Genomic DNA, 18,135 nt, shown 5'->3' with positions numbered 1-18,135 from the left:
GTGTAGTGTGTAACCTTTGAAAATTATAAGATATTAATCATAAGAAATTCCTTCTAAATCATTTATTGAAAGGTTATGGAAAATGAAGAATTCTAAACATTTGAAGTTGTGGATATCAACTCATACAATCATATGAACTTCATGATACTTTCCTTTAAATGTCCATAATAAATATTGTGCCTCATTAAATTTTTTAAAAAAAAACCCAATGAGACAAAAAACTAGTAAAGGAAAAAGAGTATAGAACATATACTGAAGCTACCACATTGAAAAACTTATCATGAAAATCCAATGGAACAAAACTTTGGTCAAGAGAAAAATATTATAACACAATAATTACCCTCCTTAATGACAATATCACTATTACTTTTCTTTATAACAGCATTACTTTTACTCCCTATAGTAACAACATCACTTTATTGTTATTATATGTCAATAGAGAATATTAATTTCTCAGATGAATTGTTGTGAATGATTTTTTAAGAAAATATTCTTTGTAATTAAACTATTCATGATGTATTATCATCATATGATATTTTTCAAGCATATTCCTCTAACATATTTTTTGGATATGTTAAGTCATTAATGTATTCTCCATTTGCCTTATGCAAATGGTTTCATAGAGTGTTCGTAGCAAATCTCTATTTCATTATCCATCTGCGTACCTTCATGAACTCATTTTTTTTTACAGCAAAATTATAACATGTGCAATATAAAAAAATGATTATTATCATAGAATAAGTATTTGGGTCTTCTCAACCATTAAATTCAATATATTTTTTTTGTAAACAAAACCATAATAAAAAATTCTAATGATTTTGAAATCAGGATATTGAATAATTCGATTTATGAGTTGAATAAAATGTAAAATTATATACATTTTTCAATATATATCCACTGAGTTAATAATATATACCCAAATTATTTTAATTCACATAATAAATAATTGTTTTGGTCATGCTTCTGGTATTTTTTATCCTTCAAGAATTCTTGTGTAAATTTTACTATGTAGTGAATCATAAGCATATGCTATAATATCCAATAGGCGCATCATATTTTAATTTCATATATTGCCAAACTAATTATAAATATAAAAATTCACCATGAGATAACATACTTGATCATTATCATTATCATTATTTGACCGTTGTGAAAATCCTTCTTTTCACAGAAAAATGTTTATATGTTTCATAATAATTTTACACTTCAAGTATTTAGACTACATGCCCATAATTTTCATATGTTTAAAATAAATGTAATTATACTCAAATTGTGCCATGTTTCTTTTCCCTTCCTTTGGCCAATCATCTTTCCATCTACTTTATATATCATATTCGTATATAAGATCCTTGTCTGATCACCTGTTTTTACCATCAAAATTATTATCGACAATTTTATGTTTTTGCTTTCTTTTTCTAGTTGTGGCATAACCTTTTGAAACCTCTTTATTGCTTTCAGGTACCTGAATCTTTTATGAGGTTTTAATAATTAGTTACGTATGGACCTTCTTTTAGAGTTCCACCTCCTCAATATAATTATTTTAATTATATGGTCCTCTTTTTCAAGATATTTTTATTTGGAACCAATTAACTTGCCATGCTTCAGACATGTCTTGTTTTCTTTTATAATTATTGGGGCATTTCAATTAAAATATGAGATTTAACAATTCTCATTTTGGTCAATAATTACATTTGATAGATATTTTGTAATATTTTATGAATGCATTTAATGAACTTCTAGTTTATATTATCATTTGAGATTATCTAAATAAGATTATGATAATAATACATTTCGTATATTTTCTTTTTCAACCATGTCTTTTCTCCTCGTCATGTTGAGATAACTTGATCAACTAATAATCACCTCATTATATAATATAAGTTTCATAATTCTACTTATTTTTTTTAGAAAACATTCCATTGTTTCACTTAGAGACAAAGAAAAATAAGAAATCTTTTACCTGACATTTATTCTCGACTTTCTTCAAATATTTATCTATGTGAAATGTGGTGGAATAATAAGACTAAACATTGCTCATTCAAATTTTTTAAAATGAAAAAATATTTGGCTATTGACCTAGCACCTTATGGAGGCTTTAATAAATGATTTTGCTAGATCTCTCAATAATATAGACTTCTCATCTGCTTTTGATAAACATATAATAGTCAATGAAAGTCTAAGATATAAATTCTGAAGAAGTTTCTATAGGAATTGTCTAAATTGCACAGTCTTGAAATTTCTTACTTAACATAATGATTTATTTAAATAATTTTGCAAATTTTAGGTTGCAAATATAACTATCTTTTAGATGCATCTATCAAATTTATTGAATATTTTTATGGTTCACATTGTCCAAATAAGTCCATATATATGAGTTTGCTATATTTCCATAAATGTAAAAATCCATATCCATTCAAAATCATAATTGATGATCTTATAATCAATTTTTTTAGAACAAGCAACATGTTCTAATTATGTGATATGTTGGCTATTTGTGAAGAATATCCTAGTTCTTCAATGAAAGTCAATACATAATTTCAATCCTTTGTTAAATCATATATAATCTATAATATCAAACAAGTTATGCCAGCAATATATCTATTTACATCAACAAACTTTCCTCTTTTTTTTTGGCCAGAGAACTTCTAATTTAATATAGCATGTTTCTTAACAAGCAATAAATTTATCAATTTTTTATAACATTCTTAATATGACATCCATTTGGGCTTTGAAAGGAAGTATAAAAGTAGAAATCTATCCACATTAACTCACACTTATATTCCAACAATCTTCCCCTTAAATATAAGTCACACAAAATTACTCCACTTGTTCTCATATTTCAAAGATGGTGATGGGCATATATAATAATCCAATAGCATACAATTTACTTAGAAGTCCAAATGCTTCCTATTTCACAAACAATCTTAAATTTCAATTCAATTGAATTATCACCTTCAAACCCTTAACAAACTAAATAGATCTATAGAATCATAGCTCTGATATAGATCTATTAGTCATAATTTTCATTATCAATTCTTTTTCTGACCATAGAATAAAAATTCATCTTAGTTCCTTTAGGAATTATAGACAATTCTTCAAGAACTTTCATATATTAATTGCTTACATACATACATAAACTCATATTTTCATTACTCATTAATAACATAGTTCTATTGGCTTCTTTTGATGCATATTTTAAATATAAGATAAAAAATATTTAAAATTTTCTATTATATATTTTCTCAAAATACCTTTTCATTAGAGGAAAAACATTACTTCTTTTACATCTATCTTGCAACATCCCAAAACTTATTTATTGAATTTATAAAGAAATTCAAGTGGAATTTGAAGAAATCTATAAGAATTAAAAACAAAATACATAAAGATAAAGCATAATGATTTAAGATGTTTGAGGGCTAAAATGAAATGAAGAAAATTAAAGAAGAATGTGAAGACAAATTCATCAAAGAAAATTTATCATTTCAGAAAATAAGATCCAATATATAGATTATTAACATTATAGTATAGAATGATAAATATGAGATTTGTGACTTTCTTTTAAGTATCCCAACTATTTAAACATTTATGAATTTGACTTAGGTTTTTTTTGCTTTTGTAGCTTTTAACATTTAGAAAGTATTTTTTTACTTTTCAAAAGTTAGATGTTGTTTGAATATTTATTGTTATGCAAACTAATTTTGGTAAAATATATTAAAATGAGATCCAAATGTAAATTTGGCCAACTTTACTTTCTGAAGCTTTTCAAAATCTGAAAGCACATTCCCTATCTTAACATTTCACTAGCATTTATTACTTTTCCCTCTCTACCCTTCATTCCATCGTTAGCCTCCCTTACAAATTAAATTAAATTATAAATAAAATATGTAATGAAGACTTCAACACCAGTTACATTATATTCTTTCATTAAGTGATTTTTACAAGATAAAATTAAGAAGCATGGTTAATTCAATAACTTTGATTAAAAATAAAATAATTCAACCTTTTTCATACTTAAACACGCGTTCTAATGAAAAAAAAAATAGCTAAATAAAACAAAAACAACATATATTAAACAGAGGAAATATTAAAAAACTGTAATAAATAATTAAATACTTTCATATTTAAATACTTTCTAGTGAACAAAGTTCATGATTAATTAGATACCAAATTCTACATTATAGATTGAATAATTAATTATGTTAATTTTTAATATTAATGTATGTTGAACTCTTTATTATATAATTTTTTCAATATGTCAAATTTATATTTTTTATTCTTCTTATTTAACATATCAAATTTTATATCTTTTAAAATTTTATTACATTTTTAGACATTTATAATATATTATATTTATATAAGAAAAATTACAAAACATCATAAATGAATGTATGTTTTGGTAATTGTATATTTAAAAATATATTTTATTATATATAATTTAAATAATTTTTAATTTATCAAACTGACTTTTAAAAAATGTATGTAAACACAAATTTTATTATAATAATTTTTATTAAATTAATTTTTATTGAATAAACTTTTAACAAACTAAACACACACTTGAACATTCATGAATTTTTATTTTTATTCATGTATATTTTGCACACATTACAAAAATGATTGTCAAAATTAATATCAATCATTTACAATAACTTTCTCATGTATAAAATTAAAAACTATAAATTCAAACTGAGGCATTCTCAAATTCAAATATAGAACACACACATATTTTTCTTTGCCTCAAAAGACACATAAAATGAATTTAATTCTAATATATATATATATATATATATATATATCATTATTAATGTCTAAAACTTGTGCAAATAATATTCACACTTCCTATATGTGCATTAGCAAATAAATTGGTACAGTATATTAATATCTCTATTTATGATCAATAATGAATTTTTGGTTTATTTGGTTTCACATCACTTTTTGAACACTTATTAGTATCATAATATCAAATATTTATAATAATTTTTCTCACACAAATTGATAACAATAAATTTAAATGCTAATAAAAATCAAACATTATATAGCTTTCCAAGCATATAGTCTCTTGAGCTTATAGTTACATCTTGTGGCTTTACAATAAATTTTAGCATTTTTCTCCAAACTTATGGCATTGGGCATCATAATAACTTTCCACATTTTTTATAATATCTTTCTTTTTACATTTATTTTCAAAGAATTGACGCGTATTTGTATATGTAGCTTCTGGCCAACATTTGCTCACAATTTTAATTACCATGGATATATTATTATTCCAACAATATTATTTTCAATAGCCATGAGAAAATATCATTGGCTTTTAGCTATCAATTTTGTGATCATAGTCATTATCACTCTTATAGGCATATCACGTGCTTTCAATTTCTTCACATATTAGCCTTCCAAACCATGTAAAAAATTTCTCAAAAATGCATGCTCTTTTGTACCTTTGATGTTGGGACTAATAGACTTTAGGGCTCTGATATTTGTAACCAATCGGGTGATCAAAGTGCCACAAATTTAATTAGTCTTGAGGACTATTATTTTTCAGTAACATTATTTTTTATAAGCTATTAGCCTTTAGGGTTATGACAAAAATATTTTTCAATTGAATTTTTTTTTTCTTGTCCCATGAATTGCTTGAATCATTAACTTTCATGGCTACGGTGTTTGTAGCAACAGACTTTTTTCTGGCCCATTTATTGGCATTGGACACACAAATCGTTCTTTTATAGAACTATTACAAAAGTGATATAACTTTTGGTTATTTAATCACAAAATATAATCCAGAGTAATATGACCAATAACTTATCAATAAAATACCAATAGATATTCAATTGAATATTATAAATATGAAAGAATAGAACTTTAGCTATTAATTAATGGTAAAAAATAGAAATATTAACATAGGATAAAATATAAGCATAACATAAAGTAAGGATAAAAGGTAAATTCTTATACCTCAACTTGATGAATATGAATCTTCAATTACTGATTAATCAACAAAATATATACATTAGGCCATCATTCCGTCTAGACAAATTGGAAAAACTTTACCACACCATTTGGATTAAACTATCTTCATGGCTTCATGCAATGAACACAACTCAACAAGTACCAATAAGATGCCACGAACTAATTTGGTAGAAAGTCATATTAATAACATGTTATGAAAATAAGGAGAAAGAGAGTAGGAAAAGAGAATAGCAAGATAAGAAAAATTGAGAGAAGAAATAAGGGAGTATATTTTATTCACTTGAGAGATATAATGCTTTGCGTATGGCCTCTGTTCCTTCAATCATTATAGTCCAACATTAATGTTACAAAGGAATAAAGAAAAATATGACAATATAGTATATAACTTTGAAGGTTATGGGCAATTAAACATAAAAAACTATTTCTAAAAAGTCATTTACTGGGGGGTTATGAGAGATAAAGAATTCTAAGCATTAAAAGTTATGAGCATCCACTCATATAATCATATAATATTCATAAGATTAGAACAAAAGTATCATCATCATTATTTTTCCTCTAAAAATCAACCAGCCAATTTACCGAAATAAATGATGGACTCATTCCACGTTGAAATAGTCGTATATAAAAAATTAAAAATTTGGATTTAACTTCTTTTTAGAAAAAAAATGTTTAACTTTTTTATTATTTTAATTTTAACCAAGAAAAATATGTAAAAGTTTATTATATCATCTTTGCAGCTATGGATTCTCCATGTAAATGCATTAAACTCTTCTATAATGTGATTGTGACTTATAGGGAGATCATTTTAGCAACATTAGCATCGAAATAGTGAACAGGGCCATCTTCAAGCTCTTTCCTCAATCTCAGAAAATTGTCATCTATATCAATGTGCACAAATCTATACATGTATGTGTGTAAAATGAAGGCAGCGATATTTTAGCAATTAAAAAAGTTGAATAAATTACGGGGGAGGATAAGGAAAGAACACTGAAATATCTGGAACCCACCCCAAGACACTTGTATCCAAGATGGCTCGTAGATCCCCCAAAAAGAAAAAAAAAACCCAGAAAAATATTAATGTTTTCTGAAGCGCCTCATAAATTGTTAGAGCCACCCCCCCCCCCCCCGGGGCGCGGGGAATGTAATGTCTTCTGTCACTGTCTAACTCTAGACCAACCCATGATGCAGTTTTCTTTAAGCTCAACGTTGATTTAATAAATTGTTGTGCTGAGACTTTACATTCGAGGATCAACTTTTGAAGTTAAGCTAAATGAGCCTAATCGCCGAATCATCACTTTATCCCATTATGATTGGTCTCAATCATCCACCAGAATTATGACACTGTCAGCCTCATAACCAAGCTCTTTGATCTGCAGAATTAAGTTGTCTAAAACTGAAGCTATAAGTGGACTGTCACGATGAGATGTGTCCTTGGCAATAAACAAGCGGACCTCATTATTTACTTCAATCCAACTACAACCTGGTTCTTTCATCACTCCACTTAGATCCATTTGTTCCCTCACCCTTCTAACATCTAACCACATGCCTTTGGATGCGAATATGTTAGAAAGCATGATATATGATCCGCTATCCATTGGATCACTTGAAAGCGCCATATCAGCTGCATATGTCCCTAGTTCAACATGACCTGTGAATCTGCATGCACTGAGCAGACTCCTCCACACTACTGCTGCTGGTTTTATCGGCATTGTCTCAATGAACTCCTTAGCTTCGTATACTCTCCCAGCTCGGCCCAAGAGGGATACCATACAAGCATAATGTTCCATTCCTGGTTCAATTCCATATTGAGCTGCCATTGACTTGAAGTGATGAAAGCCAAGGTCAAGTAGTCCTGCATGGCTACATGCTGAGAGTACGCCGACAAAGGTGACATAATTCGGTTCTTTTCCTTCCTTAATCATGAATTCAAACATCTGAAGAGCTTCTTTTGCTTCTCCATGTTGTGCATACGTAGAGATCATTGAATTCCAACAGGCAATGTCTCTCATACTTGTGGTACTAAAAGCTTGGCAAGCCTCTTGGATGTTTCCGCACTTGGCATACATATCCACAAGAGCATTTGTGACAAAGGGATCACTGTCAAGACCCATCTTAATGACTTGGTCATGAATCTGCTGGCCATGATGCAGACTTGCTAGGTTACTCGTTGCTGCAATTACAGCAGCAAAAGTGAATTCGTTGGGCCTTATTCTTGACATCTGTAAATCTTTGAAAAGTTTGATAGCCTCCTCACTTTCCATGTTTTGGGAATACCCAGAAAACATTGCATTCCATACTACAATGTCTTTCTCATGTGTTTCTTCGAAAACAAGTCTGGCATCCCTAACAAGTGAGCATTTTGAATAAACATCTATCAGAGCACTTCCAGCAAAAATGTCTAAAGAGAACCCATGTTTGATAATGATGCCGTGGATTTGGTTGCTTAGTTTTAGATGAAATATGGAAGCACATAACCCAAGAAGGCTTACAAATGTCAAGAGAGTTGGTGGCAATGAACTTAGCCTCATTTTATGGAAAAGATCTAATGCTTCATGCAGCTTCTCTTGTTTACAATACCCCTCTATCATTGCATTAAAGGAGACAACATTATAACCAGCCACAAGATCGAAGACTTTTCTTGCCTCAGTTAAAGAATCACATTTTGCATACATATCAACCAAACCATTTTTCACAAAATTATCATCTTGTAGATTGGACTTGATAATATAAGCATGCACTTGCCTTCCCATTTCCAGAGCCTGCAGTGAACCACATGAAGTGAGTATGCTCGTGCAAGCAAATGCATCTGGCTTCCAACCGATGTTTGCCATTTCGAGGAACAGCTTCATGGCATCCCAGTCAAATGAATTCTGCATGTAACCTGCAATCATTGTGGTCCATGAAACAAGATTTCTTTCTACCATCTGATCAAACAATTTCCTACCGTTTTTCACTCTGTGACATTTCAAATAAAAATCTACGAGTCCATTTACCACTGAGATATCAACGTCAATTCCCCTCCTCAATACATAAGCATGAACTTGCTTACCCCTTTGAGAAATTCAAGCACGGAACAAGCACTCAACACGCTAGAAAGTATATATCTGTCCGGTGATACATCAGTTTCCCTCATTTGGTTGAATAAACTTAAGGAAATGTCACTCCTTCCATGTTTGATATACCCTGCTATGATTGTAGTCCAGGTGACTGAGCTTTTTGACGCTAGACCACAAAACACTAGCATTGCTTCATCAATATCGCCATGTTTGGTGTAAAAATCAATCAAAGAGGTGCCAACATAAAGATCATGAAGGAAGCCACCTCTAACAACAAAACTATGTATTTGAAGAGCTTGACTGACACTACCTAATTGTGTGCAAGATCGAATGACACTGGCCAAAACGTATTCATTTGGTTTCTGGTCGCTGCTTCTTCTGAATCGGCAGAACAACGTCAAGGCTTCTTCATTGTAGTTATGTTGGGTGTACATAGAAACCAGAGAAGACCAAGTGATCAGGTTTCTCTCAGGCATTGTATCAAACAGATTCTGTGCATCACTAAGAAGATCCCCTTTAGAGTATTTATGCAAGAGAATATTGGCGAGGAAGACATCCTGTTGAAAGCCCAGCACCACGATGTGGGCGTGAATTTTCTTGTATAATGACCCGTGAACTGATGAATCAGAGGATTGTAACAAGGTGGCTAGTTCACGTCTGATTTTTCTCAGATTACGAATTGGACGATATGGGTCCTCTGGTGGAAGAAGAGCTTGCGACAAAGTGGAGAAAAAGTAGAAATTTTGGTTTATATTGATATTGTGAAGAAGTTTCAATTGAAACCTCAGGGGGTGATGGGAGCTTCGCATGTTCTGGTTCGCAAGCCATCCACTTCAGCATTCCGCAAGTACCTATAGTTCTATAATTGTTGAACGAGTGTTTTTTGGCCAGAAATGGTTGAACTTGTCAGTTAGAAGTTAATTGTGCAGTTAGGTTTCTTAAAATAATCTGTTAAATTTTCCCTTTTTAAAAAAAAAATTCATATCTTTTAAATCGTGTATATTTAATTAAAATAAATATGATTTTGACTTATTTAAAATATTATCATTAACTATCTAGATGAAAATATAATAGGGTTAATGAGTAAATATAACCCTGAACTTTTAAAATGTGTAAAATAAATCCTAAACTTTTAAATTCATAGTAAAAAAACCTTGATTGTTAACTTTTTAATGCTATTACTATTCATGTGAGTACTGTTTACTGTGGGGCTTAGTTAATGTTAACGTATCATTGTGAGTTAGCATTACGGACCCTAAACTATTATGTTAGTAATGTTTTGAACCCTGAACTATTATGTTAGTAGCGTTCTGGATCCTGAACTTTAAAATTTTAAGGAAATTATCCCCACTGTTTACGTATAAAACGTTGACTATTATGTGAAACAAATTAGCTTCAACATGGTTTGCCATGATAAATGTATCGTTAGTTGTAGCGAACAACTTATAATTTTATAAAATGACCTTTTTTATCCCTTTTTTTGTAATATTTTTCAAACGATTGGTATTCTATAACTCTAATTTAGCCTTATTTTTAATAATATTTATTTATTTAATGATGAAAATTTGAGATTCTATTTAAAAAGAAGTTTAAGTATTATAAGATTTCACAAACGATGGATGCGAAAGTCAATTATTTCATCAATGAATTAAAACTCAAATTAATTAGTTAATTAAAATTATCTAATATTTAAACTTTTTCAAATGAGATTCTAAATTTTTACCATTAAATAAATAGACATTATTTAAAATAATATTAAATTAGAGTTATAAATTAGGGGGAATGACATTAAATGTCTTAAAAACAAAGTTTATTGCACTCATGGCCTAAATCATTTTGAAATTATTCTACAGGCCTTAGGGCCCTAATTGCAATATTTTTTTAAAACAAAAATACTATTTTGCCCTTAATAAAAAGAAATGAAATTAAACGTAGAAGAAGGATGACAAACGTGGGAATGATTTCAAGATTTAGCAGATGGTTCACGAGATAGAAGTATTAATAGCTCAAGTTATTCAGTAGCGCTTCTGATGATTTCAAGATCTCAACTGAAGTTTTTCAGGTTTATCATATTCTTTCTGTAGAAATGAGCTGAAATTTTTATTGTTCTTGCTGAAAAAAATGAGCAGCATCCGTTTTTGCTGTAGAAATAATTTAAGGTTTGCATTGTTGCATATTAGTTGCTGATGAAGTGGTAACAGATGTGATATTCACGCATTCAATATGTAGCAATTCATTTAATGGAAGCATTTAATAGAGTTTTACATGAAGTACTAAGGTGCATATGAAATAGACTTTTTGTTGTACAAACTGTAATGTGATATTGTTGAGATTAAAATTTTATTTGTGATTTTACTGCTGATATGAGGTAAAGGTTGCTGAACTATTTTGACCACGAAAGTTTTAAAATGGATTAGTTGTTGTACAATAATAATAGTTGACTTGTTTATATTAGACTTTTACATGTGAACTAAATAAAATATGAAGAAAATCTTCTATAAAAATGTTAGAGTATTTGTTGTGCAAAAATAACTTTGAGTTATTTTTGTTGAACGTTGAGTTGTGCATTATGTTAAGCTTAACTTAATAATAAATTGAAATCACATGACTTTCAAGTGAGAATATAGAAACTTTGTGTTGTGCGTACTAGATATTATGTTATGCCATATTTGTCTAACTTGAGCATTCATTTTGTTAAGTCTAGCCTAATAATAAATTGGAATGACATGGACTTTCAGGTGAGAAGATATGAACCTTATGTTGTGCATAATGGATATTGTGTTGTACATTGTTTGCCTACAAACAAGTAGGATAGAGTCTCAATTCCAAGATAAGAAGATTTATCATTGTTCAAGATATGGAAAGGCCAGATATAGTCACAAGACATGTAAGAATCCTAACCCAGCATGAGAAGTAGTCATATTATACTTCTTTGGTATACATAGGCAATGATAATTATGTATATGGAAGTATTCCCAAGTAATATTGTTTAGGTAATTGGGAATGATAGATATTTTTTGTTTGTATATAAAGAAGCAACCGTTAGATGTTTTGAATATAGCGGCTAACTTTTTGTATATATCAAACTTGAAATATTGTAATATCATGTCAAATTTCATTTGGGTACTTATTTTAGTACCTAAGCTAGTACCAACATAAAATTCTTCATATCTGATGTAATTGTCCTTCTTAGTATTGAAAATTCATGAACTTTCTATTAAGTATGCATAGACATTGTCTTGTGCATAGTGAATGTTGTGTCGTGTATGGTTTGCCTAACTTGTCATTTCTGTTGAACAAGGTTAGTGAAATACTCAAAATACATAGATTTTTATTATGCATGTGTGGACATCATTTTATGTATAATGAATGTTGTGTCATTCACAGTCTACCTAACTTGTCATTTCAGTTAAACCCAAGGCTAGTAAAATACTCAAAATTCATGGACTTTCTGTTGTGCATGCGTGGACATCGTCTTATGTATAGAGGATGTTGTGTTGTGCATGGTCTGCCTAACTTGTCATTTTAGTTAAACCCAAGGCTGGTGAAATACTCAAAATGCATGAACTTTTTGTTATACATGCATGGATATCATCTTGTGCATGAAGGATGTTGTGTTGTGTATGGTTTGCCTAACTTGTTATTTCAATTGAACCCAAGGCTAATGAAATACTCAAAATGCATGGACTTTCTATTGTGCATGCGTGAACATTGTCTTGTGTACAGTGGATGTTATGTCTTGCATGGTCTACCTAACTTTTTATTTTAGTTGAACCTAAGGCTAGTGAAATACTCGAAATGCATGGACGTTCTGTTGTGCATATGTGGACATCGTCTTGTGCATAGTGGATGTTGTGTCGTGCATGGTTTGCTTAACTTGTCATTTCAGTTGAACCCAAAGCTAGTGAAATACTCAAAAAAGGCTAGTGAATTACTCAAAATGCATAGACTTTCTGTTGTGCATGCGTGGACATCATCTTATGCATAGTGAATGTTATCTTGTACATAATGAAAAAGGCTATGACTTGTAGATTTCATTTCCTTTTCATTCAAATATATACATAATTTCAATTACAAATAAAAGCTAATTCTAAATTACAAAAAAATTTAAAATATGTATGTAATCTAAGTAGGAGAACCTAATTCCACAATCCTATAATTTTTCTTTCTATACTTCAGTTACAACCTAATTCCATTTTATATGGCTCCCTCTCCTCTATGCTCATTTCTTTCCATACTTCAGCTATAGCCTCATTTGAATCACCTACTTTTTTATATTTGTCTTTGTTAATCTCCAAAAATTCTCTTCTAAAATCAGGCCATCCCGTAGTTGATATTGGTTTTTGTGATTTGTTGAAAGCCATTTTATTCTATGCACTTGTATAAAGTGACTATGATTACCAGAAGAGAAAATGATCAAGGATAGTAAAGCACAGCATGCATTACTATATTCTCCATTCATATAATTATGCTAAAAGCTTACAAGTCTTTATTTAGTTGTTTACTTGTTGGCTTGGAAGAAGAGGAAAGGGATATAAAAAAGTGAAAGCTTGCCTCTCTTACAAAGTTTTATTCTCTCTCTCCCTCTAGGTATTTTGATATTTTCTCTACTCCCAAGCAAACCCTAGCCTAACGAATCATGCACAATAAAAAGTCTATGTATTTTGAGTATTTCACTAACCTTGTTTAATAGAAATGACAAGTTAGGCAAACCATACACGACACAACATCCGCTATGCACAAGATAATGTCCATGCATACTAAATAGAAAGTTCATAAATTTTCAATATTAAGAAGGACAATTACATTAGATATAAAGAATTTTATGTTGGTACTAGCTTAGGTACTCAAACAAGTACCCAAATGAAATTTGACATGATATTTCAATATTTCAAGTTTGATATATTCAAAAAGTTAGCTACTATATTCAAAACATCTAACAGTTGCTTCTTTATAAAAAATAAAAAATACATATCATTCCTAATTACATAAACAATAATACTTGAGAATGCTTCTATATACATAATTTTCATTGCTTATGTACATCAAAAAAGTATAATATGACTACTTCTCATGCTGGGTTAGGATTCTTGCATGTCTTGCAACTATATCTGGCCTTCCCACATCTTGAATAATAATAAATCTTTGTATCTTGAAATTGAGACTCTATCCTTCTTGTTTGTAAGCAAACAATGTACAACACAATATCCATTATGCATAATATAAGGTTCATATATTCTCACATAAAAGTCCACGTCATTCCAATTTATCATTAGGCTAGGCTTAACAAAAGGAATGCTCAAGTTAGATAAATATGGCACAACATAATATCCGTTACGCGCAACACAAAGTTCCTATATTCTCACTTGAAAGCTTGTGATTCCAATTTATCATCAAGTTAGGCTTAACTTAATGCACAACTTAACATTCAACAAAAATAACTCAAAGTTCATTTTTGCACAACAAATACTCTAACATTTTCGATAGAAGATTTTCTTCATATTGGATCATATTTTATTTAGTTTACATGTAAAAGTTCAATATAAATAAGTTAACTATCATTATTGTATAACAACTAATCCATTCTAAAACTTTCGTGGCCAAAATAGTTTAGCAACCTTTACCTCATATCAGCAGTAGAATCACAAATAAAATTAAAATATCAACAATATCACATTACAGTTTGTATAATAAAAAGTTCATCTCATATGCACCCTAATACCTCATGTAAAACCCCATTAAATGCTTCCATTAAATGAATTGCTACATATTGAATGCGTGAATATCACATTTGTTACCACTTCATCAGCAACTAATATGCAGCAATGCAAACCTTAAATTATTTCTACAACAAAAATGGATGCTGCTCATTTTTTCAGCAAGAACAATAAAAATTTCAGCTCATTTCTACAAAAAGAATATGAAAAACTTGAAAACCTCTAGCTGAGATCTTGAAATCATCTGAAACGCTGTGAATAACTTGAGCTGTTAATACCTCTATCAAAACTCAAGAGCAAGCTGTTCAACTTATACATTTTTGCATATAAATTATGCAGACTGCAGAGAAGAGTTATCTCTCAGCTCTACATCATGCAAAGCTTGTAGAGAAGTGATGGGGCAGTAGTACTCACACCATAATTATATTTAGAATTAAGTATCACTCCTTAATTTCCTTATATTGCAGATAAAATTATCACACTACTCAGTGATTGATATGGAGCTCTTAGCTCTCGCAAGCATGAGTTGCTTGAATTACATATCCATTTATCACTTTGAGAGGTTAACTTCAAATGGCCTAGTGGCTTTTCTTATGACATGTCGAAGTCTGATTAGAGTAAAGCTAAACACATCTTTTAAGTCATTACTACCTAAACATGTTCAAGAATACATGAAAGTAAAGAATCTCAGGCTTTCAGGTATCAACTCACTCATATTCATGTTTACAGGAATATTTTTCTGAGTTAGATATATAACATTCCATTTATTATTCAAGCTCACTAATCAAAATCTATAGACGTATTAACAGGTAGGAATAAGTCCAAAAGGAGAGAGGAGTTTTGAAACTCCATAAGGTAAATATGGCATCCTAGTTTTTACTATCCGAGAATAGTCAGCTAAGATGGTTTTGTGGTTTAAATCATTAAATATCATTGTGTTGACAGTGGCTACTCACATGATTTAAATGTTCGAAATTTTCAAGCAATACTATTTTTTACTATCCAGAAACTTAGGCCAGAGGAAGGATATCTTCAACGATTCAATCAAGGATAAATATACATGAATTGTATAGATCATACACAGATAGCTGAGAGACTTGAGTGAGATCAGCTAGATATATAAAGTATGTGGCTACACAAACCATCCAAGACACAACTTAAAACTACTATATGACTCTGTTCTTTATTCTTGGAATTAATTAGATGTACATATCTCTCTTAAGCTCATGTCTTTCTTCTGATTTTTAACGTATATGACTGTAATTTTTTGAAATGAAAGATTAACCAACTACTTAGGTGGACTTAACCACAACCAAAACTAGCTTTTAATTTCTATTAACTTCTTATAAGAACAGCCCTACCAAATTCGATTTGCCAAGATAAGAAAATAAGGTTAAATATCAATGTGATATTGAGAGAGAAAAGGGAAAATTCTAAACAAAATTTTTGATTCCTAAAATTAAAGTTCTCTCATTTTCTAAACCACCTCGTGGATCTAATTAATAGAATTCAATGTTAAGAGGTTGAGGCAAAGAATAGAACTAATTACCAGAGTCACAGACACTAAAGACTTAGTGTCGAGATGCAAAGCGACTGCGAGAGATTGAATATGACTGTGTGAGGATGTGAGCTTCAGACGGCAAGAATGAGACTCCGATAGAAGCTCAAGGTCAAGTTGTGAGAGTGTTTGGGATGAATGATGATGGCGAAGAATGGATTAGGCCAAGCGCCAGCAATAGTGAAGAGAGTACAGTGGCACAGGAAATAATGAGCAGCAATGGAGCAATGAGTAGTGAAATGAGAAGGAAGACAAGAAAAACACAAAACAGAGCTTCGTTTCTCTGAAGGTTCACACAGGTTTTTGATTCAAATCAAATAAAAGGACAAAATAGTATTTTTGCTCTGAAAAAATTTTACAATTGGGGTCCTAAGGCCTGTAAAGTAATTTTAGAATGATTTAGGTCATAAGTGTAATAAACTATATTTTTAGGGCCCTTAATGCCATTCTCCCTATAGATTATATAGAAGCATGAGATACCAATCGTTTGAAAAATATTACAAAAAAAAGGGGCAAAAAAAGTCATTTCATAAAATTATATATCATTCATTACGACCAACGATACATTTACTGCGGCGAACTATGCTGAGGCTAATTTAGTTTACATAATAATCAACATTTTATACATAAATTGTGGGGTAATTTTCTCAAAATTTTAAAGTTTAGAGTCCAAAACGCTACTAACATACTAGTAATAGTTTAGGGTTTGTGACACTAATTCACAATGACATGTCAGAATTAATTGGAAAACACAATGGACAGTACCAACGTGAACTTTAACGGCATTAAAAAGTTAACGGTCAGTGTTTATTTTGCTATGAATATAAAAGTTTAGGATTTATTTTACATATTTAAGAGTTCAAGATCCAGGATAATTTTCAAGTAAGAGTTCAGGATTTTATTTTCTCATTAAACCAATATAATAAAATGAAAATATAATTAAAAAAACATATAAACTTACTTGATACACCATATTATGGATTGAGGAGAATTTCTAAAAAAAAACATTATTTTGGTTCGAAGGGAGGCATTTAGTATCCAATTTTAGTGTTTTACCACTTAGCATGACATCATCATAAAATCTTTTAACTATCAAACATTCGATTTATAGCAATAAAAAGATTGGTGGATTCTAAGTTAACATTTTTTTCCTAACAAAAACAAAATCTAAAAATAAATTATACTTTTCTTAATAACTTATGAGTATTGTAATTTATTAAATTTTGTATATTCTATACAGATGAGGTAAAAATTAAAGGATAAACATATAAATTTAACTATGAACCATTTTTTTAGAAGCGTGTGGTTTTCTATACTATGAGATGGTACAAAATAAATCACCAACTAAGAAAAATGGAACAATGTGTACCTACCATTAAATTTGAACCAACATCCGTTACTTTATTTCAAGTTGTGAGTCCCACATTTCTTTACAGCTTCTCTTACCTTTTGGTCCATGTTCGTTTTATGATGGGAGAAGCTTATGTGTTGTTGGAATTCACATCATCAGCTCCAAATGCAGCTCCCCATCTCTTGTATGGACTATTGGAAGTCCAAAAAAAGATTTGGCAAGAAGCTAGGGATCTTGTTCAAGTTAGGTTCTTGGATGATTCAATCTTGCTTTTTCTGCCTTGAAGAATTAAAGAGGCTGATTCTGTGATAGGGAAGGAAAAGAACAAGACAACAAGACTCTCATATACTCTTTCCCTAGTCTCTTCCTCACTTACTGATTATCGCTAACCCATTGAAGCCATGGTTAAAAATCAAGGTGGGCATATCAAACTTGATGAACCTCAAAACTTATGTAACACCTTCAAAAATACAAACCGATTTTTCG

At 30.1% G+C, this 18,135-nt stretch overlaps 1 protein-coding gene across 1 annotated transcript; it reads right to left on the bottom strand.

The window, feature by feature from the left end:
- Positions 1-6,830: 6,830 nt before the first annotated feature.
- LOC129307917 (pentatricopeptide repeat-containing protein At4g39530-like) lies at positions 6,831-9,874 on the bottom strand. Its single transcript, XM_054948872.1, is given in 2 exon segments — positions 6,831-9,019; positions 9,022-9,874. Coding segments are annotated over 2 exon segments (2,547 nt in total). The 5' UTR covers positions 9,833-9,874; the 3' UTR covers positions 6,831-7,283.
- Positions 9,875-18,135: the final 8,261 nt, after the last annotated feature.

Source organism: Prosopis cineraria, unplaced genomic scaffold (genome assembly GCF_029017545.1).
Source record: "Prosopis cineraria cultivar Desert tree isolate PC_DT_omini unplaced genomic scaffold, ASM2901754v1 PC4, whole genome shotgun sequence".
Classification (NCBI taxonomy): Eukaryota; Viridiplantae; Streptophyta; class Magnoliopsida; order Fabales; family Fabaceae; genus Prosopis; species Prosopis cineraria.
Note: the sequence above shows the minus strand (reverse complement) of the source record. Positions and strands in the feature narration are given on the sequence as shown.